Source organism: Echiichthys vipera (assembly GCF_963691815.1).
Source record: "Echiichthys vipera genome assembly, chromosome: 3".
Lineage (NCBI taxonomy): Eukaryota > Metazoa > Chordata > Actinopteri > Perciformes > Trachinidae > Echiichthys > Echiichthys vipera.
The window spans coordinates 12,457,152-12,484,689 of NC_139828.1; the positions used below are offsets into that span (position 1 = coordinate 12,457,152).

General features: G+C 42.1%; 1 protein-coding gene across 5 annotated transcripts; it reads right to left on the minus strand.

Annotated features, from left to right (window-relative positions):
- Positions 1-2,133: 2,133 nt before the first annotated feature.
- ap3d1 (adaptor related protein complex 3 subunit delta 1) lies at positions 2,134-27,490 on the minus strand. Of its 5 annotated transcripts, XM_083940567.1 has the most exons (35): positions 27,207-27,490; positions 24,387-24,482; positions 23,526-23,606; positions 23,126-23,206; positions 22,900-23,007; positions 22,594-22,723; positions 21,912-22,051; positions 20,882-20,955; positions 20,704-20,753; positions 20,476-20,525; positions 20,036-20,084; positions 18,452-18,597; positions 17,999-18,147; positions 17,661-17,891; positions 16,639-16,870; positions 16,127-16,272; positions 15,883-16,024; positions 15,539-15,610; positions 15,315-15,390; positions 14,572-14,771; positions 14,121-14,194; positions 13,772-13,795; positions 12,320-12,488; positions 11,942-12,088; positions 11,453-11,506; positions 9,252-9,353; positions 8,836-8,994; positions 8,268-8,315; positions 7,329-7,349; positions 6,844-7,033; positions 6,525-6,613; positions 5,871-5,956; positions 5,309-5,430; positions 5,016-5,095; positions 2,134-4,907 (listed from the first exon to the last, which is right to left on the minus strand). In XM_083940567.1, the coding sequence occupies exons 1-35, from the start codon at positions 27,300-27,302 to the stop codon at positions 4,812-4,814; spliced, it is 3,810 nt and encodes a 1,269-aa protein (XP_083796693.1). In that variant the 5' UTR covers positions 27,303-27,490; the 3' UTR covers positions 2,134-4,811. The 5 variants fall into 5 exon arrangements, with proteins under 5 accessions (XP_083796693.1, XP_083796695.1, XP_083796697.1 ...); XM_083940569.1 differs by lacking the exon at positions 13,772-13,795; XM_083940571.1 differs by lacking the exon at positions 11,453-11,506.
- Positions 27,491-27,538: the final 48 nt, after the last annotated feature.

A 27,538-nucleotide genomic window follows, 5' to 3' on the forward strand; every position in this document is an offset into this window, starting at 1 on the left:
ATTATTGCACTCAAGTGGTGGATAAAGTTATTGCACAAAGAAAAAAAATATTGCTTTTCCATAAAGAAAATATATCAAAGGTTGAATGAGCAGAACTTCGCCATCTTGCGTCTCAAGATCGTAGTCGCAGCAACAAAAAATAATTCCAGCAGTCCGGTTGCCAGGTTTGTTGCAGAGTGTGTCAAGCGATGAATCATACAGGGTAACGACTAACTACGACTAATTAATTAATTTTACAACAGTATTTAACGTCAGCCAGTCTTCAGGTGGAAGTCTTTCTGTGAGTGATGTGTAATCGATTAACTAGCTTTTAACTCAAATTGATTCTTGTTTCTGTAGCCGGATGGGCGTGAGCGGACCAGCTGCACACAGCAGTGACAGTGAGGCTGAAGGCAGAAGGAGAGACGGAGAGACTGAGCTTTGCACAAACATCGCTGTCAGGCAGTGGTGTGGTTAATAACAATAATAATTATTGAGATGGGTAAACTGACAAATACAGAGTTGAACCACCTTGTTTCCCTTCCTTAGCTTACTGTAGTTAACTTAACAACGACCCTGGCAACCCGCAATGCCGGCCGCTATTGGCTAGTATGATGTAACAGAACGTGACAGAAAGTCATTGTCAAACCCGTCAAATTTAAAAAATAACAATAATTCAGACTAAATATATTTTTTTATGGAAAAGCAATACTTTCATTCTGTACCCCTCAAACTGCCTTGTGGGTGTATTATTATTATTTTAAAATATAGTTTTTAATAAAGATTCTATGTATTCAACCTTTAAGTCTGAATTAATTATTTTTTTTTTTAATTGAAATGGAGTCTCAGCGAAGGGGTCGTTATTTGTCCCAGCAGCTCAGTGACTGGAGACGGGCAAAAACCAGAGTCAATATAGGCAAAGCATTCACTTGATGGACTGAGATGAAGGACTTCAAGGGCATTAAAACACACGCACAAATGGCTACGTTTCTCTTTGATAGACAAGCTAACTTTCAGGTTAACGGTAACTGTCAGTCAAACTCCTCTGCAATAGTTGTTTTTATGATGCAATTTGCCGGAGGGGACATAGAGACAAACAGAGACAGACAACCATTTACACTCACATTCACACCTACGGGCAATTTAGAGTAACCAATTAACCTAACAGGGGCTTGTCTTTGGACTGTGGCAGGAAGCCGGAGAACCGGGAGAGAACCCACGCAGACACAGGGAGAACATGCAAACTCCACACAGAAGGGCCCCAGCCGGGATTTGAACCAGCAACCCTCTTGCTGTGAGGCGACAGTGCTAACCCGATTGCTGGAATTACATTTTGTTGTTGCAACCATGATCTTAAGACACTAGATGGCGGTGTTAATCTCATTCTCCATATTCAACCTTTAACTGTTACTTGGCTAAACTGCAGTTGTTCCCTGCTTAACGTTATCTCCTTTGATAAAACTCCACTTTAAATCGACTCAGCATTATTTCACTTTACCAATGCTAGCTTCAGTTGTAAACATTTCTCATGGCTTTTCCCAGTTTAGAAAGCTTGATTTCTGAAGAACAGATAACATATATTTGACGCTAAATCAGCTGAACCTGAGACGTTAGCTCTTTTATGACATTGCGTACACATTTCGCGTAATACCGTTGCTTCGAGCGGGGCTTTTATTTTGAAAGCAACCACAGGAAACGTATCCAGGTTAGCGTGACAGTGATGCTAACGAAAGCTAGCACGTCTCCGTTTCGGGTGTTGTTGTTGTCGCACATAAAATAGGGTCGGACGAGCGACATTTGCGTTCAAAGACACTAGTTTTACAAAAAACACAAAACCCGCGGCTTTGTTAGTTGAACTTCACTAAACTCAGCTGCTCACTGTCAGTTAAGAAGTCTCATTTACTTCTGTCTCGCAAGGCATTCTGGGAGTTGAAGTTCAAAGAAATACATCCAGTATTCAAGTGTTTATGTGCCATTAACAGTCTTTATGTAAAATACAAATAAAACATTACCTCCTCCACATATAACCCATATTATGTCTGTCCATAAACAGAGAAGATATTACACATCTTAGCATATGTGAGCTTTTTTGGTTCACTGTAACACAAAAAAGACTACAGCAGCTTTTTACAGCCTTTATTTTTTAATTTGGGTTGACTTTCTTTAAAGGGAATGTAGATAATTTATGTTGTCCCCTTCAAAACATTTTACATTGTACAGCTTGATTATGGAATATGGAGAAATAAAAAGACAGGACCTTCCAAAGTCAGAGTCATACGAGAGTATATTTCAATGTCACAAGCCAAACTTGGTAAAATAACTCACTACAACTGAACCAATAGAGAATTAAGACAGTGGGTTGCCTCTCAGTACACTGCTTCACGTGACCTTTTCTACTCAATTTATTATTCGGAGCCCCACGCCCTCAGTGTCATGACACCAAATATAACCCCCTTCCATCCCCCGTGTTTAATAATTTAAAACATTCAACAATATCACCTTTAAAAAAAAATTGTCTGAACTTAGAATAGATAAAAACAATAAGATCAAAAATAGAGAACGGTCAAGTAAACTTCATGAAGAAAAACGAAATCAAAGGACAAAATGGAATGAGTTTTTCTTTGTGTAAGCATGTCAATAGACCAGAAAAAAACAGGGAAATAAAAAGTGTACATTCCTAATCATGCAATATACAAAGTTTAATCAAATATTATGCACAGGAAAAAGATCAGAATCAGGACCATGTATGATAATTGGAGCTGTTTTTTCCCCAGTTTCTCAGGAACGGGTAATACATACATACTTATTTTCTATTGACATTCCTGAAATACAGAGGATCCGTCTGTATTCAGACTCTACTACAGAAGATCTCATGGAATGGCTGACCTGATCTTCAGGTCACAGACATCATCATCATAGTTGTTATCTACAATAGCAGACAGATATGAAGAGGGCGTTACAAGTATATATGACGATACCAGGTCAGTTTTTTTATCTTGCTACTACAAAGTCGTGCTGGACCGGGTAGTGACTTCAGACATGAATGACAGGAACTAAAACATCAAGTACCTCAGAGAGAGTTCCAAGAGGCCATTTCTTTCTTTAAAAAAATGGGCATTCATGTTTATCATAACATGTCAATGCACAAGGAAATGGCAAGGCAGTTTCTGAAGGAAACATTAGGGTTTATCTGGGTACGCGCCAGCTGGGTGTCAGCCAACCCGAGTGCAGCTACTGTGATGCAAACTTCAAAGTGGCACGGGCGTAAATGTCTCGCGTGATTTCACATGAAGACAAGAGTGAGTTGACAGAGTTGCTGATTCCTTACACGTAAAGTCACATTGCCTCATACTGATCGATAGGGAGCCTAAAACCACTGACCACTTAACAGTCTCTGCTTCCAGAGAGAACAACCTGGAACCTGAAGATTTCTAATGAAAGATTTCCTTAGCCGGTCACATTTGGCTTTCCAGAGAAAAGAGGCAGTGATGTAACACGGGCAACTCTCTTCATGCCAGATTATTCTGTCACTAATTTGACCACGTGGTGACACAAATGAGGGCCCTCAGCAGCACCATAGCAGTTTCATAGAAATAACAATATCCTTCTGTGTATTACAGTAATATAACAACATCTTCTATACAACTAAACAAACCGTCTGTGAGATGAAGAGGAGGCTGATAAAGATGGCAAACTCTCCTGTGGTGAAAAAGAAATCTCACATCATGCTGTACACCTCTACCCTGGAGTCTCAATCATTTTTATATTCCCCTGTCTTCAAATTAATCCTTGATTTGTGAAAGGAGTGATATGTTGAGGGGGGGTTGATCAGGGAGGAGATATACTGAGGGTGGAGGTGGGGCTCTACAAGCCTCATGAAGCGCTGGAGTAGGTTAGACTGCACAGCCAAGGCACAGAGCAAAACCACTGATCTACTGTACAAATCCCCCGTAGTGCCACACAAGGATTGTGTTGAACTAACACTAGCAGATCTGCTCTGAGCCAAAAGGCAAGTAGGGCAACAGCTCTGAAAGAAGTTTATGCCTTATATGTAGCTGTGGTTTCATCTTTGCTATTCCCACTGCAGGTGCTCAGTGTCAGGTGTTCTCCAGGCACCAGGTCAGTTGAAGGTGAGCAGGTATGAGTGCCCATTTTCCCATCTTGGACCAGTCTGAGAAAGAGTCAGTTACATGTTCTTTTCCCCGGGCCTACAAAGACGGGCATCACGCACATTGATGTTTAGAGGGCAGAGAGAAGGGGCGAGACAAAGGCGCAGACAGGTTTCAGACAACAAAAAAAGAGACAAAACAACAAACAAAAACAAACCAAAGACAAAACCTTCAAAACAGTAAAATCACAATTCAACCATCAACAGCAAAAGTCCAGTTGTCAACATTACATTACATGACTGTCACAGACTGAATTGCCGACAGAGCGGAGGGAGGTACACAGGAAATAGCAGAGAACGCAGGGCGTCCAGAAACAGGAGCTCAGTACAGAGTCAGAACAGGGAGAGTCTGTTGGGGCTTGAAAACCAGGAAGTAAAGATGAAAGTGCATTGCAGAGAAGATGGCGCATGTACACAGTGAGTCTGTAAAACAACATCAAGTGTCGGGGAGTTACCACAGAGCTCAGAGCGCAGCGGAACAACAGAGTGTGACACACTGAAGAAGAAGGTAAGGGGGTAGAAATCTTGCGAATCTCAGGACGAATAAATAGGGCGATACTGCAAGTGGCAGCCGCAGTGTTTCGTAACATGATTATGTTGTGTTTCAGCGAGGGAGGGGGGTGGCATGAAAGGGTCAGGAGCACCCTGGGGCTGTCGGACACAATCAGCACTGAGAGAAGGTCTGCTTGATCTCATCCAGCACATTCCCAAGCAGCGTCGGCTCGTCGCATTTAGCGTCAATGGACACTGTCTGACCAGACTGGGAGGAAGAGAGAGAGAAAATCAAGCTCACCATCTGAAAGTCCACCTTTTAAAAAAAGGACAATAATTATGAACATAAGGGAGGATGTTTTATTGAGTCACTCACAGTTTTGACCAGCAGACAGACGTGGTGACCCTGGATAGACCTGCTGTACATTGAGGCACAGGAGTCGATCCTCTCCACAACTAATCCACCAAAACAAAAAGCAGTGTCAGAAACAATCAGAAAAAACTGCATGCCACTGATGCAATCTGATTATTCTTTCTTGTAAACTGCATGGGTTACCACTTAAACCACATATAAACCCAACCACCACATACATTCCCACCCCACTCGGCTGGCTCCTTGATGTTTTAGGTAAAAAGAAACTAATTATATGGTGTGGTGTGTATATGTACCAGAGAAGTGGTGGCGGAAGCAAATCCTGGCCAGTAGGTGGTGGAAGGGCATGTTGACTCCCTCCAGTTTGACAGAGCTGCACTTCAGGTCGCCCGACTCAAGCAGCTTTGCAAACGCATCACTGGCCAAAGAAAACAAAAGAAAATTAGTTTTACATTTCTCCTCGACGAGGACATGACAAAGAGCTAAGACAACTCAGAAACTAATAACCAAACTCTTATTACACTCATATATTATTCATCTTACCCAGACAAGAAATTGTAAGGTTTTTGGTGACCCTCTCATCTGTCAGTCATACGTTTCACATTTTACACAGATAATCTAAAAACTGTGTGGATTCTCTGCTGACATGAAATGTACTGAACCCATTTCTGCTGCCCAGAGGAGGAAACCATTTACATTTTGCAAATTGGCCGTTTTTTTTACTAGCACCGGCAAAACTGTCTATGTTCTACATTCTTTAGGGCCTCCTCAGAACAGTTAGTAAAGTAAAAGGAGGGGGAGTATTGTCAGTATGAAGTTTTTCCACCTTTATAATGAAATGTGAAACTTAACACAGACCTGTAGCAAGGAGTAGTGATTAGGTAGGAGGTACAGGTAAAGTGCAGTTTGAAGTCCAGTTTCTCGTGGGTGGAGGAGTCCTCATTCTGTGGGAACACAACAAGGAAAACAGTAAGTCAAAAACTAAGTATCGTGGCAGTTCTCTTTTTTTCTGCAGGCTTTCAGCGTCTCTGCACCGTCACTGCATCCGGGAAATGACTGTAACGCGACTGTAGCTGCACTTTTTATCTATATATAGTGTAGTTGTGACATATCAACTGTACAGAAGTCCTGACGGCTCGTTTAAAGACAGTTTCTGAATAAGGGCTGTGTGCATTTCTCTGTGTTGAGTGTTTTGATACTTTCACAGTATTTATACAGCACCTCAACCTGCTTTATCGTTAAAAAAAAAGACATCACACTTTTTACAATATGGGACTTTTAACAAATCTAACACCACAATATCCAACCTTTCCAATTTATGTTTGACATGCCTAACGCCAGCATACAAATAAATTATATTAAAAAGGGTAAAGAATAAAAGATAATTTAAAAATAAACGTGAACAGTTTAACAACACTATGGAAGCTAAGACTGGTTTCAAACATGATTTGTTTGTTTCGGTAAGTGGATTCTTGCCATTGTTCATGTGTATATGTGTGATTTCCATCAGACCTTTACTATGAAGGTGAGGGTTCCCTTCAGTTTCTGTGGCATTACGATGCTCTGCATGGTGAAGACAAATCGCGCCTCATTGGACACCCCTGAAGCACAAGAGGGAAAATTCAAAGCCAAGTTATCAGACTCAACAAAACTTCTCAAAGTGAGGTTTTAAATAGATCGAGGGACATTATTATGGAGCTTCACACCACTTAAGAACACTACAGTCAACACAATGACACTATACATGGCACAACAATCTGAATGTCATATATGTGTATTGTATTGTGGGAGTTTTCTATTAAAGACCTGCATTTGACAGATAATCACTGACCAGGTGGAAGTTGGAAGGGGACGGTGAGGCCATCATGTGGCCCTGACCCCTCTGGCCTCTGCAGCTTGGAGTTGAGAGAGTCCAGGACGTTGAACTCCATAGATTTGAGGAAGCTGTCACATTTGTTTTCGAATATAACGGACAACACCACCTGACTGCCATCCTGCAGGTTTCCCTGGATGTCGTTCACCTTTGCGGGAGAAAAGAAAAAAAATGCTATCATTAAATGAATGTAGGTCTGTTTGCACGGCGTACAGTAAACATGGTACATCTGATTCATAAACCCAACACCAAAGCAAACATTGTTGTTTCCAAGAAACCAATTTGAGCACAAAAGGAAAACCACAAGGACAGAATCATTGACAGAAACATTAAAAGTAGTCTGCCTCGGAGGCCAGTCTGTGAAGAGCAACAAGAAGAGAGAGAAACACATCTAGAAAAGAGTTTTAATAAAACTCTGTCACTGACAGAACTTTAACCAGTACCTGATCAGCATCCTCCATCATCTTTAAAGAGAGAGAGAGAAAAAGAGAGGATATGCATATATTGTTTTTTTTGTTTTTACTGCTACTGTTGTCTTAGATAACTATCATTAATAGCAACAGTCTGACATTGCAGAGGAGGGTTAGAATCTGGTCAGTGATAAAGGTTATCTGTGTAATATTTAGAAAACCCTTGTTATTAGCGTCACCAGTGGCCTTTATGTGTAGTGCAGTCAGCATTCTGTTACCTGCGCTAGCGAGTATCGGCCAAAACAGTGAGATGAAGTTGATTGATGGGCATCATGTCGATAGAATTAGAATCTAATTACAATCAGAAAAATGCAAAGTCACGGAGCAGATTCATGTTGATCTGTGCGGCTAAGTGACTTATTTCAGAAATATAATTTGATCCAATTAAATTGTTTAATCTCCATTAGCGGAGCGCTAGTATCTGGCTCGGCTCGCAGAAGTCTTTAATGTGCCTGCTCTATGGGCCACACATCCTCCGGGATTTAAAGATTTGGCAGTAACCTTTCTGACTTCATGCGCCACAGAGCAACTTTCATAGGGATAAATGAGGCTCTGCCTGTCAGTCTGCGAGCGTGTCACTGACGTGACGTCCACGGTCCTAGGTTAGGTCCATCTCAGGGCCGCACTGCAAAATATTTAGCCGAAACACAGCATGTCTGGACTCTGTTGTGGTACATGCCGTTTTTGTACATTAGCTCATTTACAACCCGTTCGCCTGTTGGCAATAAAAAATGGTTTAATCCATGTAAAAAGTTAGCCCCTGCCAAAATGTTATTATGATGATATAATGTTATTATGACCAAAACGAGACCTAATAGTGGACACAACTATTTAGGATGATGAGCAAAAAAAACAATTTTTTAATCCCAGTGGTAAAAGTTCCTCCTTCAGCAGCATGTCGCCATCACTCACCATCTTGATGTAGGAGTTCTCAGCCAGCAGGCAGTAATTGGACATGGGCTGAAAGGAGAGAGCTCAGGTCAGATCAGGCATTCTCTGTCTCTCTGTATGCTAACTAGGCAACAGGAGCTTCACAGTGTGTGTGTGTGTGTGTGTGTGTGTGTGTGTGTGTGTGTGTGTGTGTGTGTGTGTGTGTGTGTGTGTGTGTGTGTGTGTGTGTGTGTGTGTGTGTGTGTGTGTGTGTGTGTGTGTGTGTGTGTGTGTGTGTGTGTGTGTGTGTGTGTGTGTGTGTGTGTGCGTGCGTGCGTGCGTGCGTGCGTGCGTGCGTGCGTGCGTGCGTGCGTGCGTGCGTGCGTGCGTGTGTGGGTGCGTGTGTGTGGGTGCGTGTGTGTGTTTGTGTGTTCGTGTAGAGAAGTCAGGGGGTTTAAACAGTGGATCAGATCAGAATATGGTCAATCATACTGCAACATCCACTTATATGCATCTTTGAGAGGTCAGTAAAAAGTTGCAAAAGTCTGATGAATGTTTTCATTCACACTTCTGCTTGAGGTCAAGCTGTTACACAGCTGGTGACACTGACCGGCAGAGGCTCTTCCTCCTCCACAGTGCCATTCTGCACAGACTCCTCTCCACCTCCATCACTGTGGTGGTGATGGTGGTGATGATGCTTCTTCTTCTTTTTCTTCTCCTTCTCTTCCTTCTCCTTTTTCTGCTTCTTCTTCTTGTGTTTGGAGGATTTCTTTTCAGTGAAAAAGATGGAGACAGCTCATTAGAAAGTGTTAAGTGTTAAGTGTTATAAAAAGTGGTTACTGTCAGAGATATTCCTCCGGAGAACACATAAGAACTGGCAGGTCTGTGGTACATCATTTGCATAAATGTGTGAGAATAAGAGCTGCCAATGTGCTGTGTCCTGTCAGGTCACCGTGAACTGGAATTTCTAGTGCAGCAGCCAAAACTTTCTGCTTTGCAATTATCGTATGATTCGTGGTGACTCACAGTCTCCTCTGTCTCTGTGTCTTTGGGCTCATCAGCCTCGGAGTCTGGCGCCATGCCAGAGGCGGCCTGAGGCATGGGGGCTGCTTCTACTGTTGCTGCTTCCTGTTCACACACAGAGACACACACACCACCACAAAAACACATGCCGGTATTAGCAGTGAGCAACCATAGAATGCAGCACATGCAGTAGTGTTCGCCACGGTAAGTGTTGGTAGAGGTAAGTGAGGTAAGTTAGGGAGTTCATTCATTCATAAAGAAATTGTGATCAGCTGATACCTTTAAGCTCTGTGATACCAGAAAAACATAAACCTGATCTGCTAAAGTGAATCACATTCAAGACTACTAACCAGAAAAATGAGCTCAACCAAAAACACATGTGCCTGCATGAGAAACCACTGTCTGTAGTTATACACAGGATTCTTGTGACAGACTGCATATGCTACTGGAAACTCGACATGGGTCAAAATATGATCTCTACAGTGACAACCAATATGAAAACAAGTCTAATACATAGACATGTCAAGGCATGTCTTTAAAGGGTGGTGTTTCTAGGTCAGAGCGTGAATTCCCCTTGCGTGATTAATAAAGTAATTCTTCTTTAACTTTGGGGCTGAAAGCTCACGGCTAAAAAAAAAGAAGAATTCCTTAAAATCAAAGTTAAAACGTCTATTTACAATTTCTATAGATGAAAAGGTATGGAAGGTACAATACAAAATCTGTGCCAACATTTCGTACCGTAAATGTCACAAGATATCTGGTATTTACATGAATTATTAAATAAGAGGATGTTAAGGTTGCACTGTGATGTTCTCTTTTCTCAGCCAAATGTGTTGCGTGAATCCTTGAGGTCTAACAAATGTGTTTCCTTCCACGTTAAAACAACTTTTTACAACCTTTTTTAAAATATCTTAGAACCTGAATTGTTACAAGAATGTCTACTGACTAGCAGTCTTCTTCTTCACTGTCTGCATGTTGCTAAGTTTCTTCGCACATTACCGCAGCCAACACATGATCAGAAGACTAGCTTGATATATGCGGCAGTACTGGGGATTGCACCGCCTGTGTGCATATATGCGTGTGTGTACAAACAATACAAGCACTCGCTCAAAACATCGCCACAGCTACAACAACAGCTCCACAGCGATACTAGTGGACGAAAACAGCACATGGGAGCTTTAACTCTAACCAACACTCGAAAGGTCAAACAGAAACAATGATGAGCACGACCCCACATGTGATCATGGAGGAAGCAGTCAGAGGACACGTGATGACGCAGCGGCGACAGGAACAAAAGAAAATGGACTCCTGGCCACATTCCAGGGAACTTCCGCTCACTCGTCACCACCACAACAACAACAACAACAACAATTACAACATCTACTTTGAACTCAAGACCGACACGACACCCAGCGAGCAAAACAAAAGCTGAGGAAGAGAACCTCTGGCATTGTGAGACAAATGTGCACATACTGTGTACACAGACATACAAACAGACATGCTGGAAAAACAGAGGAAGGCTGGAGAATGAGAGAAAAGTGTTATGTGACCTGTGAAAGAGAGCAAGTCGTGTCAAAAAGGTGAGGTGTTGAAGATGTGAAAAAAAAAGAAGATCCAAATAAAAGGCAATAGAGGGAGAACAAATGGAAAAAATAACAACATATGAGCAGAGTTTCCACCAGTGTATTGTAAGCCCGTCAGGTCTAAGAATCAAGAAATAAAAAAAAAAAAAGAAGGTATTTTTAAGATGTGAAACTAAAATGTGTTATACAAGTAGCGATGTCTGCAACGTTGGCCAATGTGCGGTCGAGAGAGCGTGTGTGACGGTGAGTATGAAGTTAGCAGTAATGTAATAGCCGTGAATGAAGCAGTCAGTTAATAAATGCTACGCTCAACTCAAGACCAAAGCCACGTTTCCGTCTCTTGCTTTTCACCTGCTGATGAAAGGGAAGGGGGTTCGCCCAGAAGCTAGCAACAACTACAGTCCAGGCTCACTAATTTAAGGTGGACGAAACTTTAAGGTGGACCAGCTATTCTGATTTTAGTGACCAACCGCTCCTCTGAGTTTCCAAAAAGACACTTGTTCGCCGGGCCTAACAATCTTTCTGGCGGAAACCCTGTATGAGGTAGATCAATAAAACATGAAATTATGAAACAGGAGAGTATAAACTGGAGAGATGAGGGAGAGAGAGGGGTGACTCAACCTGGGCGTTAGAGGGCACTGGAGCGTTTGAGAGCCAGAAATCCAGATCCGAAACCTAGAAGAGGGAGGGAGGGAGAGCGGGGCGAGGAGGTGAGAGGGGTGAACCCAACAGGTTCTGTATCTTTCTACTATTCATGAAAATGGATACAGAGATTACACTGTTCTATTCCATGAATAAATCAAGTATTTGGCAAGAGACTGTGCAGTCAGCTACAAGGAAACGGATACTTGATCACTAAAGCTGATTGAAAGACAGGCTGGGAGGAAGCAATGGAAGTGTTGCGTTAATGAAAATGATCAAAGATATCTGTATGAGTGGAACCTTATAGCAGAAACTGTAGGCTACATGTAATGACATTTTTAAAAACACCATAAACTTTAGATCAAGATTACTTAATTTAAACAGAAGTCAGGGTCAAATCAAATCTTTGTTACAAACTCTGTTGCTAGGCAGGAAGAAGGCTCACTCCACCCTTTTGTAAGGACATACCTCAGCAGTGGTGGAGGCGGGCGGTGCAGCCACCTCGTTGGTTTCTTCTGATTGGACCACGGGCTCATCAGCCTGACCCCCAAGAAGATCCTCCCCCTTTTCTTCATGTTTGTGTTTCTTCTTCTTCTTCTTTTCTTCTTTGCTCTTCTGCAAAAACAGGAGAATAAATTCAGCTCTGTGTCAGAGCAAGGTTAAGAAACCACAACCTCAGACTCATCACGATGGTTGACAACTCCTTGTTGTTTTACCCCCCTCGCTCAAACCTGCCCCATAAAACTGATTTACTGGTTTCAAGAGGCAGTTTCATTGGCTAAACCAGAATGAGGCGAGAGGGGTTTCCAGAAAGAAAGGAGCATAATCCTGAGATTTTACCCTCACCTTCCTGTCCCTGTCTTTATCCTTCTTCTTCTCTCTCTTTTCTTTGCTGCTCTTCTTTTTGGGCTCCTCTGAAGCGGCAATCTCTGCGTCTCCATCTTCAGCTGGGCTTTTGAGAACCTCTGCTGCACGGTGTGACCTGACTGGCAGCTTCTCACTATCGGCAAGTGGCCTGGACAAAACAAAAATGCACAGATACACATTTCAACCTCGCTCAGGTGAAGACTTATGAGACGATTATGGTCAACCTGGAGTTAGTGTCCATCATCTGGAATATATTGTATAACCTCGAGTATTTTTTGTAGTCAGTTTTAATCTGTTAGAAGAGGTAAACATGGATTGTAAGGTGCAGCAATCCACCGTATTCAGGCACATATTCTGCAGCCAGGTCTCATTCAAAGCGTTGCATTAAGCCATTCCTCTGCGGTAAGCTGCAAGAAGCACTGGAACTTCCGAGACAGAAACTATTCCAATAAATTCCTCCATATTGAACTGATAAGAGCTGTCAAGTGCATTTCCCCGAGCCTCTCCCTTTAAAACAATCGCCACATGCACTGCAGCCCCCTGCTGGTTATTCTCTATAAAGACACACCACTCTCAGCCATTAGCACCGGGTAATGATGCTTGTGCTTTTGTAAGAAATACTAGTTTTATTTCTTTATTTTTATGATACTGAGAGACATTTTTTAGTAAAAGGTAGTCATGACAGAAGTGTATGTTTCCCACAGCACAATCTCTACTCTTAAACATGAGTGTAACCTTATATTATTATTAGAATAATTGTAAATAGTCTACTATAAATCACAGCATTTAATGAAAGGGTGCATGTGATCGTTATTTCCACCAAGGGTAGGCAAGGAGTATCCACTTAAAAAAGCAGCTGGTGAGAGTTTGGAGGCATGAGAAGTCTGTCAAACAGAGGAGCATCAGGGAAATGTGAGCAAAGAAAGAATTATAGGATGTAACTCCTTGGATACGTTTCCTAAATGCATGTTGGTGCTGAAAAACAAGTGCCAAAATGCGTTTAGGAGCCTTTTTCAAGAGAACAGGTTGTGAAAGACCTGAGAACATCAGCAGCAGTCAGGTAGTCAGTTAGTTTTAAGATAATTTTCCAATTTGAAGGACAGAACAGTTTGTATAGAAATAGAGTGAAATGCTGCTGATATGGTCAGGCTTATAGAAGTTTATAAAAGCAGGGTAAGAGAGAAGGGATACTGGACATTATACTAAGTAAAAGGCTACAATGAACAACAGATATTGAAAACACTGGGAAAAGAGCAAAAACTAAGAGCAAGTACTGCAAACCCCAAATGCGTAAAGATAGGACAGCTATGTTAGTGAGAGGAGCAAGTCAGCTATTTAGAGAGTCAATGAGAAATATAGAGAAAGAGACAGAATAGAAAGGCAATCCATGTACAGTTGGAGCCCAGGTCCTGCAGCTGGGGTGCTACTCACCTGCGCCCAGCCATCTCCATCAAGCTGCCCACACAGAAAGGCAGCAATGGGTGTGTGTAGGCATAGAAAAGAGGAAGCAGAAAGCAGAACGCCATGAGAAGGAGAGAGAGGAGGGAAAGGGCCGAGTCACTTCGGCTGTGACACTACAGCCGGGAAGGTCAGGAAATGATCAGACTGAGAAAATATCAAGATTTTAAAAAGTCATACAAGATTCAACTTCATGGTTCAACGTTTCCATGATGGGTTGATTGAGACAGATATGTAAATGATGGGTTTCAGCAATGTTAACTTCAAGAGTTCAATTGACATCGTGTCTGAGTACGTATACAAACACATAGTGTGGACTCACTTGTCCAGGTCGATGTCCAGGGCTTTATGAGGGTCATTTGGATCTTTGTCATCGTCATCACTGGGTAAGGCATTCTGAATTAATGGGAGGGTGAAATCAATAAAACAGAGTTAATAACTTTCTAAATAAATCTATATCCACAACACACAAAATGTTAAGTGATCCGTTGATATATTGACTTCCAGTCTCAGAGCTGAGAACTCAATAAACCAAAGAAACGATTATGGTATTTAACTGACTGAGAAACACATTCATGCAGTTTCTCAATAATTGTGATTTGGTCAATAATATGTCAGAGTAATGTGTAAACAGGGTTATCATTCAGAGAGGAAAACTGATAAATCTAGTACAAATAATACTGTGTAATGTGCAGAATTACACGTTTATTGTGATGAGTACTAATGGCAGTCAATTCGCGACGCATTGTAATGTTCACACAGCTCCAGCGTACCTCCGGCATCTCCTCTGTAACAATGTCGACCATGTGCGCAGGCGTGATGTCCTCCTCGCTCTCTGGACCTGAATCGTGTCTCTTCCCTCGTCCACTGCGCTTTTCTTTCCTCTTCTTCTTTTCCTTTTTCTTCTTCTCTGCTCTATCTTTCTGCCGACGCTCCTCCTCCAGTTTCACATACTGGTCAGACATAGGCAGACCTGTGGGACAGAAGCAACATTGATAATGCCATGATTTAATAATTAGACAAATACAAAGGGAACACACAGTAGAGAAGGCAAAAACAGAAAAGAAGTACGAAAAATAGCATTATTTGAAGCTGAACCGTGACTAGGGTTGGGCACCGAACTCGGTACTTTAAAAATTGGTCATGGTGCGGTTACACTTCCTGAGAAACACAAAACAGCGTTCTCTTTACCCTGCTGACTGACTGACTGACGGACATGCTGGAGGTTGTAGGGGAGGGAGGTGTTGTATTTTGTGTGATGTGTAAAATGTTATTATTTTTTACAACTGAAATTACATTTTTGATATTAAACAGAGAATAAAGTACCAAAACAGTTCTGTTGGGTGCCTGATTTCATGTGCTGGTGTCAGTTCAAATATGAACGCTACCCAACCCTAACCATGGCAGTATCTTAATTATATTATGGCATGACTTCTAGTATGATAGTAGTAAAGTAAGCCATTTTGACTTTGCTGCAAGTGTTTTGTAGTGATGGTGTTAAAACAACGTGTCCTACCTGGGACTTTGAGAGGCACACTGAGGTCAATCTGCACGACTGGGATGTGCTCCACTCCAGGGGCCTCCTGGTACACCTACACATTGGAGACATTTATTTAAAACATGACCGCTTGTTAGTGTATAGATTTTGCGTGCAATTCTAATGACAAGTATTTGATACACTGTAATTATTATTAAAACAACAGACTGGATTTAACAGAGACATGTACTGGGGAAGCACACCTTCTGAGAGGATGGCGAGGCCTTGATGTAGAACGGGTTGTTGGCTTGCTCCTGCTTTCTGACTTCTCTCCTCTGGGATAGGGTGAAAATAAAACAGTTACATGTAGTAATCATGACAGCACAGACTACTTAAGATTAGCATGAGAGGGGGGGCACGAGAAGCCAGATTCACAGTAGAGAAATCACTATCGTTATACAGTACGAGTCAAAAGGACACGCTTTGTTATTCACTTGAATGGGAAAGCACGTCCAAACTTTTGACTAGTATTGAATATATTCACATATACAATATATATCTGTACATGTACTGTATACTATTCAGAAAACAATGTTGATCAGCTCACCCTTGCCAGCTCCTTCTCATCCACCTCTGTGTGACGGGGACGGGAGTGTTTGGGCTCCTCCTTGGTAAAAATAGCCCTGGGCTGCTCATCCTCAGACTCGCTCTCAGATGGAGGCTCGTTGATCCAGACATCCAGGTCCAGTCTGCACAAACAACAGTTAAATGTCAATGGTCAAGACTCACAAAGACATTTACAATTCAGAAAAACTTGATTGTTCATACCACAATGGTATGTTCCAACTCACCCTTCAGGAACAGGCACTTTCTTCTGTGCCTTTGGGGCTACAGGGTTGAGTTCTCCAGCAAACAGAGCGATGACTTCCTCCGCTACTTCTACGTCCTTCTGTTGCAGTTTCTGGATGTACTTGACCAGCTGCAGGATGCAAGACGCCTGAGAGGACATGACAGAAGGTGAGGCAGACAGGGACAGAGTCATTTCTCAGATTTCTATGTAGTGGGTAACAGTGTAAAGCACATGATGCTAAAGGTCAAAGATTAGCTAGAATTACCATCTTGTAGTCGAATGACTCTGCCATACAGTCAAATTGCAGTTTACATCAAAACTGTCCAGAATTCAATAATATATCTAGTGAAAACTTTGAAGGAATTTATTCAGTTATATTATCAAGTGTATCTTTTGGCGAAACGTGGATGCAGGACATACGAAATGAAAACAAAAACGTGAAAAAAGCAGAACCTCTCAGATGGTTGTGCAAAAGAAAACCAGTTTTGACTTATGTGCAGCTCTTTATCTTACCCTCTCTTGCACTTCCAGGTTGGCGCTCTGGACAAACAACGGCAGCCTGTCTATCATCAGCTGGCTGGTTTCCTGCGCTGCTGTGCAGTCCGTGTTCCCCTCTTGGTTCTTCAGCACGGTGGCAAACAGCTTGGCTGCATTCTGCACATACACCGCCTGGATGTGACCCGGTAGGGTGGCCACCTTAGGCCGCAGCATGGCCTCTAGCGTCTGCATTGGGTTTTCCAGGTGTCTAAGGAGAGGAGATAGATGTAGAGAAAGGCCTGACTGAAAATTATGTTGAATCACAATACTGATGCAATTCGCAGCAGGGCACTGATGTGATATTAATCATGATTATATCAAGAGATTAAATCACATTGATCCCCTTAAAATGTCAGTTTTTCTTTTTACATCAAACAGAGAAATCCGATCTTCGATTTCAATCAAAATAGAGTTGATGCAGCTTGGCGACACAAACATGACTTGGTGTCGATGACGTGAACTGTTGTGCGACCCACAGCCAGGAGTTTTAAAAGCTAATCAAAGAAACGAGAGACTGCTAAATATTGACCCTTGTGGTGAGCAACTGGAAGGCCTGTGAAATCCGTGATATGCTGACCATCACGGCAGAGAAAGTTGTGAATTATCAGATCACGGGGCCAACTTTTCCTGACGCATATGTTGTACGTCACTGTAGGCCTTGGTGGTAAGCATTGCAGTGTGTGTCACTCATCATCAGTCAGGTAAGGTTTAGCTTGTACTTGGATTATAAAAGAGGAAGAAAACAAAGTATAGGAGCAAAGCCTTCAGTCTCCTCCCTATGGATTCATTGTTAACGCCTACTGGGGTCATGGGATACCTCATTATCTTCAGAACACAGTCATGAAATGTTTATGCAGGGTTGTTGTATTACTTTGAGTTTACTTTCCCCACTGTGCACAAATGATAAATAACTGTGTGTTCAAGAGCGGCACTCCCTTCTCATGCTATTATACCTGTGTGTGTATAAGTGTTCATCCCTGTGAGATAAATCAACTTACTCTGAGAATTCTCCGCAGATCCATGCTGCCGCATACAACACTTCACAGATGCCCTTTCTCTGCACGTTTCCTGTCAACAGGTGAGCATTGTCCAGCAGAGTAGCCATCTGGGCAACAGCAAAGACCCGGATGGCTTTGACCCGAATAGCCACATCCAGCATCTGAGAGGCAATGAGGTGGCCATGTCGTGTGCCCTCTAACCGGGTCAGCTCCACCAGGATACTAATGTACCTGTCGAAGCAGATGTGAAGAGGTGCAAAATCATGTCATGAGTGGAAATAACATCAAAAAAAGTTAACAAAATAAATATTAGATGATGCTGGTGTGGAGAAACAGACCATTCAAAGTTGGTAATGTACTGGTAGTTGCTCTGGCTGCAGATGTCGATGATCTTGGTGAGCAGTTCGTCTCTGTAGGTGGTTCCTTCAGCTTTGTCCACATGCAGCATCAGCTTCTTCACAATCTCCATCAAGTTCTTTTTGGATACCTGGGAGGGAAGACGCCAGTTCAACAATGATACAATTTAAAACCATGAATGGAAATCTTCAAACGATAATTCATTATACTACGGCAGAAAGACACAGAAAGTCCTCAAAACAGTAAATAAATGACAGAATATGTCCATGTAGCACAACATAATATCACACCAAGAGTCAACACCACCTGTAGATATTTTTCTTCCATCTATTAGCTAGTTTAGCCAGCAACAGATGTTATTTTTTGACAGTGAAATTGAATTAACAGAAAAAAAATGATGTAAAAAAAAAAACCTAAATGCCTTTGCTTCATACCATGCCATAGAGAAGATCCAGAGCTCTCAGGCGGATGGACTCGTCCTTGTCATCCAGACACTGGAGGATGAGGTCCTTATGAGACTGCACTGACTTGGGGTGGGTCTTCAGGATCTTGGACATGGCCAGCAGGCCCAGGTACTTCACTACAAAGACAAACATGGCCTTAGCGCATTTCAAAACAGACATACATACACCCTTAGCTCTTCGCACCCTAGCAAGTAAAAGTTTATTTACTTCAGCTGACATTATGATCTACATTAAACAACAAATAATGTTCTTTTAATGTTATCTTAATCAAGTTCCTATTATTTATAAACCTAAAAATCCTTACTTAATTGTGGCTGCAGCTTCACAACAAATTAAATACCTGGTTGTAGAGAAAGTACTTCTTTTTGAGACATGTGTTTTCCAGAGGACAGATAACTCTTTTGAAACTGGACTAATTTTTCAAAAAATTTCACTTTATACTGCACTTACTACTGCTGCTATAATACAACCTATATCTAGTCACTCTATAAAGCCTAGCTGGCTGCATCTAGAGAATATTTATATGCAAATATAATATGAACAAATAACTGTTATGTAACTTTCCATGGAATCATTTATATAAACATGTTGAAATGACAAACTAAATATCATAAAGGAAAGAAACAAACATAAAGAACAATGGAAAGGACACACAAACACGGTACAACACACACACTGGACACAGTAGTTTTGTTTTGCTTTATCCTCCGTCGTATCCTCAGCAGCTTTTCCTACTCAAACATATTTAAAGATTCAGAAATCTGCTGAATGACTTCCTTTAGTCGATCATCTAATTCCACTGAGACAAATGCCCTGTCAGGTTCTTGAATCAATAAGTGTGTGTGTGTGTGTTTGGTTTCGACCTTGCGGCCGAGGTGAGGCTGGTCACTGCAGTGAATACATTGCAGAAATGACTGGGGGCACGGCCTCAGTGCAGCTGCAGGAGACACTGAATGTGGTAGAAGCAGTTCAGTAAAATGCTGAACTTTCAAAGTATTGTCACAATCCAGGGACTATCAACATACTGGTAAGTGATATACCTGAAGCACAACTATGAAGTGGGGTGAAAGGATAGACAAAACCTAAAACCACAGGTTCACAGTCTGCTCTATTTACATCAAAAATCTATCTACCACACACACACACACACACAAAACTATTTATATATGGGTATCCAGATAACTCGAAAGGTTGGATGCAGTATTATTTGCTCCAACTGGAAGTGTGCAAGGGAGTGCATTCATAGAGCCAAGCCCTATGTTTAAGATAAGCAAACTGGAAACTCTTAAACCTTTAAATTGAAGCAACATACCAGGAAAAACCTGCAGTAAGTTGTTCATTTCTGTGGCACACAGGATTTGTGTGAGAAAATGGTAGGGAATTAAGTGAAATGGCATTCTAAGCCGGCCTAATTGAGAAATGGTTTCTAATAATTTTCAAGTTATCCAGAGTCAGGGAGTCTACGTTGTCGTCTAAGAGGGTGAACTGTTCCACAGTCAGAAACACGCAGACAATGAGAAAATGACACACTGCAGGCATTGACAGAGGGCTCACAGTTCTGGTCCGAGTCTTCTATCAGGATTCGCAGTTTCTGCACACAGAGCTGAAAAAGAGAAAGAGAGAGAAAGCAAGAGAGGGGGGGAGAAAGGGAGAGCCATTAACATCATTGTGAACCTTTCCACACCAGTCTCAGTCTTGTCATACGGGTAAAGGAGGGGACAAACAAAAGTGGAGGAAATGGGGCTAACATTATTTTTTTCATTCATTCATTACTGACAGACACTGAAAGCAAGAAAAGAAATAGCTTTATGAGTCCTGCTAACCTGCCTTACACTGTAGTTGTTCTGTCTACTTTAAATAAGTCAGAAAGACAGGATTGCGAACAGAAAGAAACATGGTGAAAGCATGCATTGTGGTTCAACCAGGGTAGAAAGGGTTATGATCAATATTCACACATGAAAGTGCAGATGGAGGAGTGGACCTCAGACGCTTACCTGGATACTAGCACTGTGGTTAGGCATCCCAGAGGACAAGGAAATCAACACTGCAATATGGGGACAGAAAAGAATTTTAGAGCTGAATCTGAACTTAACATTTTGTGACAAGAAAAAAATTGTTTCATTTCATTGATGTTTAAAAAAAAAAGGGACTGAAATAAAGCAAAAACACACATTTAACTGAATGAAACCACAATATTGGACACATTGGATACCAGTACTGACCTGCGATCACAGTGTTGACACATTCATACAGCAGAGACATGGCAGAGGTACTGTGAGGAAGGAAGGGTGAGAAACAGAGAGAGCCAGAGTGCATATTATTATTATTGATAAACCCAGGGGATCAATCTACTTAAACAATATGTGAAAAAGTTTATTATTAAAAGGGATTTCATGTCACCTGTGGATTAAATTGGTCAGAGGTTCGATCAGCTTCTTCCCCAACCGTGGCTCCAGTGGTGTGAGCGCACCGAACTGTAAAACAGACACAAAGAGTTCCAGTAGATTATGTCTCACGTCAGAATTTACACTTCTGTTATATTACAACTCTCTTTAAATAAACAATGATTGATTCAAGGAGATGTAATGTGAAAATATGCCAGCGTGTACTGGTATCTTACTTGTAAAAGAAACTGTAAAGGAGAGATGTGAACTTGTTTCTTTAAAAGGTCCCATAATATGAAACATTTTCAGGTTCAAAATTATATTTTAGAACGTTTTCCACTAGAACATGTTTACATGCTTTAATGTAAAAAAAACCCACACCTTTTCCTTGTCCTTTCTGTTTGAATATACCTGAACACCCTCTGTCTGAGAAGCTCAGTTTTAGCAGCTGTCCCTTCAAGACCCCCTCCTGAAAAAGTCCAGTCTGCTCTGATTGGTCAATGTTTACCGGTCTACCGCATCTGCGCTCTCTGCTCTCTGCACCGTAGAGGCACTTCATACCTATAGTTGTGACATCACAACCATACAGAAGCCCTAATGGTTCATTTACAATTTCTGACTACAGGCTGTGTGCATTTCTGTGAATTGGGTTTTGATACTGGAGAGTATTTTTATAGCACCTCCACCTGCTTTGTAATAAAACAAAAATATTCCACTTTTTACAATATGGGACCTTTAAAAAAGTAGTGGTTGTGTTCACATTAATACTTGCTCAGCAATGCAACCAGTCATGTGACTTCACTGCATATTGGTCAACTGAAGCTAATGCCAGTGGAGAAACTAGTATCAATTCCTCTTTTAAGATGGTTTTATCCCTGTATGATTGGTGCAACACTGCGAGTGTCAAACAAAACTGCGGCTTGAAGGTGCACAGTGTAGTATGGAGCTGTTTGTCCGTGGTGATAACAGCAACATAAGACCACATGTGTTTCTACACCAATCCAGAAACTCTTAAAAGTCAAGTTCTCTGTATCCTGTTGACTTACCAGCTTGATGATCTTAATGAGAACCCAGTTATTAGTTGAGGATGTCATGAGTTTGAAGAACAGTGGGGCCAGAGACAGATAGTTCTTTGGGTTTCTCCGAGCCAGCTCACAGATGACATTAACTGCTGCAGACTGGACACCTAAAGAGAAAGAAAGATGATCAGAAAATAAAAACTAATCAGAATAAAACGGCCCTAAACGTCTGTGTGTCTATTCGAGTAAGTATGGCTAATAAATAATGTGCAATTATCTATGCACTATGACCAGTATGTGCCATCGTAAGTGGTGAACATTTTAAGGAGTAGTTGAGATTTCTTTCACTTAACATCACATTTGAAATATCCTTTTGACAACAGAGGAAAGTAGCTTTTACAACAAAGCCCTTTCAGAATCTCAGACCAGTAAATATAGTCTTGATGGACAGCAAATAAGAGTGACACTCTTAACACTGATGCAACCCTGGTCACATGCCATAAAGCCAGATAAATGTCCTGCTAGATTGTTTTGCCTGTGCACCAGAAACAGTCCAATGAGTTGCTGACTATCCCCAGGCAGCCCTTGTAGTATCACAAATGAACCTTCCTTAATCTCATATTCTTAGTTGCTGAATAATTCATAGAGTTCAGCTGACAGAGCACAAGCTTTCTGCGTAACGGACTGAATGCAGCGTCTTTCCTGATACCTGGGTCTGGGTCCTCCAGTTTCTCCTTGAGCCTGGGGAAAGCAGGTCGCAGGGACTCTGGGTACTTCAGAAACACCTTGTACATGATCAACACCGCTTTCTTTCTGATGTAGGGTTTAGTGTGGGACATCTAGGGTGAAAAAAAAACATAAAAGACAGAGATAGTTGTGTTCAAACTGGAAAAAAAGGAATAGAACATCAAAGTTCTGAGATAAATACGACACAAGATGAGTTAACAGAGGGGAAATGAACGAAAGAGCACAAGTTCTTGGTTGAACCCCTCTTGGCATACTCCCCATGACTCACCAGGGTCATGATGTCATTGGCCAGGTCCCGAGCCAGGTCAGGGGTCACAAAACAAGAGAGGCCAGTGAGAGCAACACCTGTGTCATACTGGTTGGGACTGCTGAGATCCTAGGAAAGAAAAAAAGAAGGAAAAAATTTAGAAAGGAATAGTCCACAAGTCAGAAAAGGTTGGCTCAGGGATCAAGAGATATGTTCGTAGAGCGGCCAGAAGATGAACACCACTGACCTTTCGGATCTGATTAGTTGTCAGCATGATGACATCAGTACTCTCGTGAAAGCACTGCGAGGCCGCCAGGTAGCCGATCCTCTGTAGGAAAAAACCCAAGCAGAAGAATGACATACTGTCCTGCATTTAACTGTGTAACTACACACAGTATATTCCACTACAATGCTATTATTACTCATCAAGCTGCAGCAGTTCCATGGAGATTTACCCATGCAGTACATAGTGTGACTATTCCTTGAGCTATTTATGGGTGACTACCTGTGTGGAGAAATTAACTTAAATCATAAAGAAGAGACTGACTTTATCTAAAGAATAATTTCCTGACAAATCTACACTTGGGCGTACACGGCAGTCATGACCATAAATCCGGAAAGTGACCAAGTAAAGTGTTCCGCATTACCTTGTATGTGAATTTGGATGAACTCATGACTTCAACGATGTTGAAAGCGGCCCAGCTGACATCATAGCCCAACATCTGAAGCTGTAACGCAGAAAAGAAGAGACAGAGGGATGTGGGTGAATAAAAGGCTGAGAGTCTGTCTCTCAAAGTGGGCACAGATGCAACAAGCCATCTGAACCTAAATGTCGGCCTTGGCTATAAACAGAAAGAGTGCTTTCATTAAAACAGAAATTGTAAACGGTTCTCAACAAGTGCTGGCTGCAAGCTTTTAGACTGTGTAGTGACTAATCTTCAGCTAACATTTGTACATAAGGGTGGACCTGTTTCATTAAAAAGGTATTATGGTGTTTCTAACTGAGTTGGATTTTCCTCTGATGAAGCCTTGAGCCAAAACAATGGGCTTTGAAGCAGCATGATGCCGTTTGAATAGAAAAGATAATATACATATGGCACTAAATTCAATGCCTGCTCAAAACCAAATATAACCTAGCTGGCGTTTAAGTTTGTTATGGCTTGTATTTCTTATCTGCTTTAGGGTCATATTACAAACCTCATATTTAAAAACAGCTTATGTTATGGATCAGATCTTACCTCTTTGTATGGTTAGTTTTCTTCTTTGGTAATCTCAGGTGTTGAATATTGATTTGATTACCTTGATAGTGCTAATAAGAATAGAGACTAGCTAGAGTTGTGCCCCAAAGCAGCCACATGGTGTATATATGTGTGTGTGTGTGTATGTATCTATCTAAAGAAACACAGGTGTCTTACACTGACAGACAAACAACGCTGTCGTCTATCACTGTGTGTATTAGTGCCTATACATCAAAACAGAAAGAGTCAGTGACTCTGTGGAGATCTTACGTAGGTGAGCTTGCACACAGCATTGGCTTTGACGGCGATGTTGTCCTGCTTGAGCTCCTGTTTGATCTCATCGATGCATGTGGAGATGTACTTGGCCTGAGGGCAGACAAAGGAAAGGACAAACAACAGACATCAGATCAGATTAGGTGGAGTGATACCCGGAGTGGGACTGAGGCTGAGGCTGCTACCGAGTCATAATGGAGGCTTCATCTTCTCTTAACGTGCTTCTCGCATTAGTCTAACTCAAATCATGAGTCCTTGGCGTTAGATTCAAAGTTATGCCAGGTCTAAAATAATCAAATTCATGACTTGTGTCGCAGTGTGCTCCACAGCTGTTCTGACAGTTTCTGACTGCTGTGATACATCCTTTTGAGACCCTGTTCCAGGCCACAGTTGAAATATGGCATGTGGTTTTGGCTTAAGATCATTTCCTTCCCTTCCCTGACTTCCACTGACACACATTCAATGGTACCACCTGTCTATGAGACTGTCATCTTACGAGAACTGATGGTTGGAACACGCTACACAAGAGCTAAGGCTTGAGAACAAACCGCCCATGCTTACAGAGCAAAAAAATAGTAAACATGAGAAAAATATTTAATTGTATTACTCATTACCTAGCTAACAGGCTATTTTATACAAGTCTAAATGTAATAAGTGACTCAACAGCTCTCATCCTACCCTCTAAAGCATTTTAACAAAATCACGCCTGAATGAATGAGTGAAAAAATAGCTGTTCTTATGACCCCTGTTGAACTAGATTTTCTGAAATAGAGAAAGCAGTAGACATTTCATTCAACAGTGGAGGGCAGACTGAGTTAGATCTCTACATAGAGTAACCAGTCAACCATTGTTGAGAGGAGCAACCTTGCAAAACAAACACATATAGCTCTGTAGAGTGTGTGCCGGTCATGTGTGTGCAGTCATGAGACAGCACAGTGACAGGAGGAGGTAGAGGGGGGTGGACTAAGCTCTGTGGCTGTTCCTGGGGAGATCGGGCTAGCAGGGCGGGCAGAGTAGGGACTCAACACAAGATCACCAGACACACACACGGTGCTTCTGCATCACATTCGTCTTCAATGACCGATTCAGAACCTATTGAAATAACTGAAATAGTTGTCAAAGGGCCAACAAAGACAATCTTTCAGCCAGACTGAGCTGGAGACAAACTGGAAGGCCTGTACTTTCCCAAAAAAATGATACAGCTAAGTGTAAGATGAAGCTAATAAGTGCTATACCTTTTAAAAAGAAATCCTTAAAACTCTGGTAATCTCAGAGAGCTACACCTAGGACATCCTCACACTTTTCTAAAATATGCCTGCTGATCCAAAGGCGTGGGAGGGAGAGAGAATGAATGAACCTGCAAGGACTCGGCACACAAAAAACAAACTGTGGGCTGGCTAGGAAAAAGTCAACACACACTCAGGCGTGCGTGCATACACACTCGCAGCGTATTAATATTTCAGCAAACTGTCCACTGTTGACTGGGCAACCACCACCTTATCTAGGCAGCCCGGGTTTGGTTACAACTGGTGAAGTCTCGGCCCAGACACTGAATCAAGAGATCACGAATGATAGCCTCGAACAACATAGAAAACATTAATGAACAAATATCCAAAGAAAATGTGTTTATAGCCGATTAGATCTGGAGATGTAGCCTCTGCTTGTAAATGGGTTTTCAGGCCAAATCTGCCACGTTGAGAAACTTGTAAAATCAAAAAGCTGCCCTCAGGTTAGACACACTACCTCGACATTTCACACCTGACCTACAGCTTGAAACAGGTGTACACAGTCGCACCGCAGCTCTGTGCAACCCAGGGATCCTGCTTTATACATCCCCTCGAAATACCTGACATAGCATTTTTTACAGCAGGAACAAGGTTAGACACGGCCAAAACACAGCTTATAAGAGGCTGATGTGAGAGATGGAAACGTGGCTGCCCTAAAACAGTGCCCTCTAATGGCCCATCCGACTCCCACTCAGATCCGGTGCGCTTGAGGTAATGAGACTGTCATCATCACCCACAGAGCTGTGTGACAGGGATGGCATCCCCTTTGATCACTGATAGGATGCTCAAAACAAATGGTTTACAAGTTAATAAAGATGCAATGGTATGCAAACATCCAGCAAACATCCATGTCTGCATTTTTTAAGTTAAGTTAGGCCTCTTTCACACTCTGTCCTTTGCCCATGTAATCAGAGCATCACATTATTCATGCAACAGCAGACTGTCTGATCTACTCTATATGTAAAGTGTCTTGGGATAACTTTTGTTATAATTTGGCACTATAAATCGGATTGAAATGCGCACACATGCACAAACAGGACCTATATACATGCTATTAACGGAGACTACTCATAGACAGACGCCCCGAGCAGTAGGGGCTTTGATGCCTTGCTCAGGGAGATGAAATGGCACCTCTCCAGCCACCAGACCACACTCCATACTCGGTCCATACAGGGACTCGAACCGGCGACCCTACAGTTCCCAGCCCAGCCCCCCTATGGACCTTAAAGGCTGACTGATAAAGTTAGCGTCAGTTGCCAAATGGAACGACTGTTGACATTGGCCGTTAACGTTACACTCTCGTGCCATGTCCGTTGTGCCTGAGAGTATAAATCCCCTGCTTCCTCTAACGGTCACTGTCTGTCAGTTAGCTCGGTGAAATGACTGAGCTAACGTTAGCTGTACAGCCGTTAGCTAATAACGTTAGCTGGTCAGCGATAACGGTTAGTAGCAATATGTGTTGAGTTAAAAAAAACATTAATGAACGTGAGGTTTAAAAATACTCCAGGTGACAAGTGTTTTGCTCGTTTACCTCATCCTCCTTGTGATTCCTAATGCCACGTACTAAATCCTGAAGGTTTTTATCGAACATCCGATCGATGCTCCCTTTGACAATCTTCAAAGCCATGTCTGCCCGTGACTTGTACCGCTTCTGTCCAGAGGTCTAGTGGGTGCCGACAGACCCTCTATAGACTGTCTCTCATTCACCCGGGCACCGTGTTGTTGTAGCAGGGTCCGCTGCTGTTTACCAAGCCCCCGAGCAGATGAAGCCGAGGCCGGACGGGGCGTCCTGTGCTGTGCAGAGACGCTGGCAATGGAGGGATGTAGGAAATGGCTGACAAAATGGCGTCTCAAAAGTCAGCT

Excerpts from the sequence above, each read along its gene's own strand:
- ap3d1 (XM_083940567.1), bottom strand. The coding sequence starts at position 27,302 with ATGGCTTTGAAGATTGTCAAAGGGAGCATCGATCGGATGTTCGATAAA. Across the intron at positions 20,754-20,881 it reads CTGACCAATTTAATCCACAG|TACCTCTGCCATGTCTCTGC; the intron begins GTGACATGAAAT and ends CCTTCCTCACAG. Across the intron at positions 8,316-8,835 it reads AGGAGGAAGAGCCTCTGCCG|CCCATGTCCAATTACTGCCT; the intron begins GTCAGTGTCACC and ends CTCTCCTTTCAG.